We start from the raw sequence: 6,000 nt of genomic DNA on the forward strand, positions 1-6,000 counted from the left end.
ATATCACGTAATGGTGCGACCATCGTCACGAGTGAGTGTGAAACCACAAGGTTGACGGAGGGACCCACCTGTTATCCACTGGTATTACAGGCACGGCAATGTTTGATGGAATGCCCAATCAGCAATTCACGAGAGGGGGACAAGCAGACAAGTGGGTCCCAAACGGTTCCCTACCAATCATTCAAAAGTGGGGTTCACAGCCACCATGTTCCATGACTTGTCTTCCACGTAATGATCAAAGTGGACCCCCACCCCCACCCCCACGCCTTTGCCAAATATGCAATAATAATTCTCTTTTCTCTTCAGAAATATAATAATTCCTACTAAAAAGTTAGGACTTTACGACCGAAAAATCAAATAAATAAAAAGAAAGAAAAATAAATAGAATTTGGCCCAATGACTGAGCATGAGGGCGTGGGAAGGCCGTGCTGTGTGCACAAATGACTGCATGCGAGAGAAGCTGAACTAAGACCAACGGCTGATGATTTGACATTCTTTTCACGTAACAAGGTTCAGTAATATTACTTAAATGAGAATATTTAGGTGTAACGAGTATACATTTTTTGTGCCTGTCTTTCTCCTCATTTGATGTGTGATAGATAGAAAGACGAAAATATATATTATACGCTTTGTTGCACCAAAGTCACTCTTCAACTTCATGCAAAAGTAATCAACTACTCTTCTATCTAGTTGTATTCATAAGGGATGTAGAGAGTTGTTTCACGAACAAAGTTAAGAAATCTTACATAGGCTAAGGCTAAGGCTAAGACTACTTCTCCAATTGCCTTTCCATGATGGAACTTGAACTTCATGTATCAACTTAAGTTTGCACCACACGTGAAGCCTAATAGTCACACGTTCTTCACTTGACTTATTAAGATGTATCGTTCATATATTTAACGTGAACTTCACAACATGTGAACAAACGTGTGAGAGAATATTGAGAATTGACGCACATTGGAAAATTCAGGAGCATTAGTGTGGCACTTGGGTGCACAGTAAAAGTCGTTGTAAACATCATATATACTTTGTTAAAACTTTAGCATTCATTTAAAGTAAAATGACTAATGATGTTAGATGGGTTTAACAACATGATAATTTCACGCCAGTTGTCTGACTTTAACCAATAGAAATGTCGGTGTGTCTCACAAGTGTTTGATTTGGTTTTTGACATACATTATAAAACAAATGGCCGGTTGTAATTCTTCACTCTGTGAAAAGATGGAGAGATTTTTTAGTGTGATAGGAATACGGTTTAATATACTAAATGTAATACTACAAGTGGTTAGATACTTACAAAAAAAAATTATAATCACTTATATTATAACATTTGATGTACTAAACCGTGTTTCCGGCACACATAAAATTATCTCGAAAAAGGGAGGGAGGTGATCAATTATTTGGGACATTGGATATTGATATTCATGGTCAAATCTACTGATTATACATTTCAGTTTTTAATATTCCTAGATAAATCTTCCATTAATTGTTCCTCAATAATTATGATCTTTATTTTAATTTTGCTGACTAGTCTTCTGATGCAATTTGGAAAAACAAGAACATGTTTCCAAATTCCAACCCATGAATAATTAGTAGTAGAACCTCATGAATTCCTATAACGTCCCATCGGGATAAAAATGGATTTCTACGAAATAGGTTCACCGAAATAGTGATGTCTCGATTCCATAATGTAATATTGTGTAAATATCTTTCGGTTGTTAAAATAATGTATTACTGAACCAAAACGTCATTGTAACAATAAGCTCATTACAGAAGAGAGAGCGAGAGAGAGAGAGAGAGAGAGAGAGAGGCATTAAAGCCCCAAAACGGTCTCCAGAGTCCACACCAGAAAATTTATTCTAAAGTCGTTGGTGCAATTACAGAGGCATTAAAAATTAAGAAGGTTGCAGAAAATTAGCAACGCTCAATTGCTTCATAAATGACTCTGCTCCAAAATACCATACCTGCCCAGAATTATGTCATTTTCTTCTTGAGCAAACGTTACAACTCCTTTTGTGCCAGCAAATCAGATAACTCGAGCAGCATTCAATTTTCCCATCATCCAAACACTACGTAACAGCACAGTCCCATTAATATATATGCCCACCTTAAGCATATTTTAAATAAAAAGATTAGAATTTAAAACAAAAAATTACATCCAATGTGCCCCACCCCATGCCATCCTTTTTCCTCTGCATCGCTGATCAAACTCTCAACGGCCCTGATTCAATCAGTTATCATGAAGTATATGTTTATGGGTCGGTGCTTTAATAGGTTATCCCTTTTCCTTTAAAGGGTATAGGGGCTCATTGAAAATGTTGTAAGCATTTGAAAGAAGATTTATATGAAACAAGTATATTACAAGATTTGTAACAACAAAATTTCGAATACAATATAAAGATTTATCTATTTCATGTAAGTTCTTCTCTCGTGACAAAATTGAGAAAGAAGGCTCAAGAACCAAACTCATCGTTCCCAATCATTTCACCGGCTGACCTTTCAACCGACAACCACCATTCAACACCCCCTCTCTTTTGTAATCGCCTTCAACAGGAGAGCTTGCCGGTCATTCTCCCACACTGGTTTCTCTTCAGTCCGACACCTCGCAAACGAACGGTCAGACCTTTTGACTTGACGACAACGGTCAAGAAAACCCTAGCCCAAACTCCATATATCCTCGTCCCATCCATACTTTTTTTTATGTTTTTTTTACTCCTTTGCCCTTCCCCCATTTTTATTTGTTGCTCTCTCTCTCTCTCTCTCTACCCACTATTTATTTGACCTTTACACCTTTTAACTTTTTCTCTCTATTTCATCATCTAGTTGTGTGGTTTTCATCTCTGTCTCTTCCTGTTTTTACTTTACCCTTTCCCCTCTCTCTCTCTCTCTCTCTCTCTCTCTCTCTCTATCTCGTCCTCCTTTCTTCTTCCTCTTCATTCTTCATCTTCTATCTCACACCTGCGACTAGCTAGGGTTTCTATGGCGGTTTTACCGACGGCGATGGGATCGTCGAGCTTGGAGTTGACTATATCCGTACCTGGCTTCTCTTCGTACCCGTCTTTTCCTAATTCATCTGGTAAATGAACCCACCGAAGCTTTTCTTCCTTCATTTTTCTACACCATATTTTTCTTTTTTAAAGTCTATTAATTAGCCTTAATCGATTGATGTTTGTGTATTATTTGGAAACATATTATTAGCTATCAATATTTTCTTTTTTTTGTTTAAATTTTTTATTAAACATACGATTTTTTTGTTTTTGGTTGATCCTTATCATATATACGATACGATCTTTCACCCGGATATCTTGCATGCCTTTCCTTTTTTCTTCCACCCCCAACAAACCCTAATAAACTCTCTCTTTGTCATGTCTCACAGAGACAGGTTTGGTGGCTAATATTTATTTTAAAACTGTTTTTATTGGTACATATATATTAAATTCATAACAAGTTGAAGTTTAATCCCCCTCCCTCGATATCGTTGGTATAAAAAAATCTTTAAAAATTGTGAATTGGGTTTTGCAGTGAGAGACTTGGACATAAACCAAATACCATCACTACAAGGAGATCAAGAAGAATGGATGACAGCGGGCATGGAAGACGAAGAAGAAAGCAGCAACGGATCGGGTCCTCCCCGCAAGAAGCTTCGTCTCACAAAGGAACAGTCTCGTCTTCTCGAAGAGAGCTTCAGACAAAACCACACCTTGAACCCTGTAAGCTTAATTATAATTAGTAGTCTGTGATCTTAACTAATTAAATATATATTAATTACTAAATTAAACATGTTCATCTTGTTCAAAATAATAAATACAGTTTTGGAATGTTTTGTAGAAACAGAAAGAGGCGTTGGCGATGCAGTTGAAGCTGAGGCCACGCCAGGTCGAGGTGTGGTTTCAAAATCGTAGGGCCAGGTAAGTGTGTACCCTAATAGCTCAGCCAGCATCACCTCATGGACTTGGAACTTTATTTTCTTTGGCCCTTCCATTAATTTTTGTTTCCTTGGTGGTTGGGATTTTTATATCTCTCGTTATGTCCTTTTCACAAACTATACTTATGCATTTATCATTTGAATCTAATTCTATATATATATATATATATATATCTATGTGTATATGTGTGTATAATAAAATGTCGAACTCTGGGTATTCGTTGCTAAGATTTTTTTGTGTAGTTTTCCTTTTTTATGCTAAAAGATGTCATAATATTCTTGTTCTTAGATTCCTCGGAAGAAAATGATTGAATTTTCTTTCTTTTTTTTGGCAAAAACTTTAAGTGTAACATATACATAATTAACCCTAATAATATTGGCAGCTACAATTAGGTGGGTAAAGTAGACACTCAAATTTATGATATTTTGAAGGAAGATAACAAAAATGTTATTCTTACTAAATATTTGTATCATTATTTTTGAGATGAGATTCAAGTGTATTAGTAGGCCCTACCTGTATATAAATAATACAAATATGGAGTAAGTGTAATATTACTCGAAAGATAATAATAGTTTTGTTCTTAAGAATCAAACATAATGATGATATAAAGAAGTGAGCATTGATGAAGAAGACGATGTTTCTGGTGTTTGATAACCTCGTGTGCTCGTCAGTTCCATCACTCTAATAAGTGCTTTCTTTGACTCATGACTCACTCTAGCTGCCTGGTAGTCTTTACTCTTTGGACTTGTTGCCATGCATTTATGATTTCATCTATGTCATCCACCACGCGTCTCATATTTTGCTCAAAACGTACCTACGTACGTGTATTTCATAATTTAATGATGTAAACAATTTGAATATATAAACATATTCAATTCGATAACATTTGGATTCTTCAGTAATTTGGAGCGGGGTTTACAACTTAGTTAGTTAAGAGTATTTATCCTTACACTTTGGGTGTTGGGTTCGATTTCTCATCCGAACTTTAGGTGATGATTCCTCCTCCCCATTTAAGTTCGTTTGTACGCATACATATGTAAAGTATTTGAGGAATCGCTCAACTGAAGTTCATTGTATATATAGATGCATATACACACATACATACATACATAAACACGTGCTTATTAAAAGGTTTGCAAGTGTTTTGTAACTCACGTATGTCATAACATATGAGTTATCTTTTACTTACGCGTGCACGTAGTTTTCCAGGTTTTTAAATTTTAAAACAATTTATGATTTTGATATTTTAATTAATTAATTAATTAACGTGGACGGTGAGTTTGTAGGAGCAAGCTGAAGCAAACAGAGATGGAATGCGAGTATCTGAAGAGATGGTTCGGATCGCTGACTGAACAGAACAGGCGGCTGCAAAAGGAGGTGGAGGAGCTGAGGGCAATGAAAGTCAGCCCGCCCACCGTGCTTTACCCCCACAGTTGCGACCCTCTTCCGGCATCCACACTCACCATGTGCCCTCGTTGCGAGCGAGTCACCACCACCACCACTCCCGACAGGAACAGGGGCGGCGGGCCAACCAAGACTAATAATATCCCGGCCACCGCGGCCCCAACCTTGTCCACTAAAGTGGCGACGCCTGCCCTCTAATCGCGGCTGCGTGTAGTTAATCTTAATCAGTTTGTAATTTGACCAACTTGATCATGATCGTCATCGATATCAAAGGAATGAATAGTGAAAAGAAATTAAGATTAGATAATGTTAATGTTAGTATAATGATTGACGTGTTTGGGTTGGGACTCTTGGGACACAGAACACTGACTTCGTTTGGGAATCTGCGTAAATGTTTCGGATGTTCTGGCATGTTTGCCACTGTGCGCAGCAATGATTTGAAACCATGGACAAAGAACCCGATTTTAAAAAATGCTACAATCTTTAAGTGGACAAGTCGAGGCAAAAATGGTGATTGCATGCCAACAAACTTCTCCACTTTGAGAACGTTGACAAAACATCGATCGTACACAGTCTTACTCTCTCTTTAAGAAGAGACCGTATACCCTCGTATAATTTTCTTTTAGGAATTGAAGCACTAAAAAGAACTGAAAATACCGCTTTTTTCCTT

At 37.1% G+C, this 6,000-nt stretch overlaps 1 protein-coding gene across 1 annotated transcript; it reads left to right on the top strand.

Moving 5' to 3' along the window:
- The first annotated feature begins 2,702 nt into the window (after positions 1-2,702).
- On the top strand, positions 2,703-5,654 carry LOC103451579 (homeobox-leucine zipper protein HOX3-like). The gene is made up of 4 exons (XM_008390995.4): positions 2,703-3,076; positions 3,523-3,710; positions 3,829-3,908; positions 5,213-5,654. Exons 1-4 carry the CDS (start codon positions 2,980-2,982, stop codon positions 5,526-5,528), a joined length of 681 nt encoding a protein of 226 aa, XP_008389217.1. The 5' UTR covers positions 2,703-2,979; the 3' UTR covers positions 5,529-5,654.
- The last annotated feature ends 346 nt before the right edge of the window (positions 5,655-6,000 follow it).

The sequence above is a fragment of the Malus domestica genome, chromosome 13 (genome assembly GCF_042453785.1).
Source record: "Malus domestica chromosome 13, GDT2T_hap1".
NCBI lineage: Eukaryota > Viridiplantae > Streptophyta > Magnoliopsida > Rosales > Rosaceae > Malus > Malus domestica.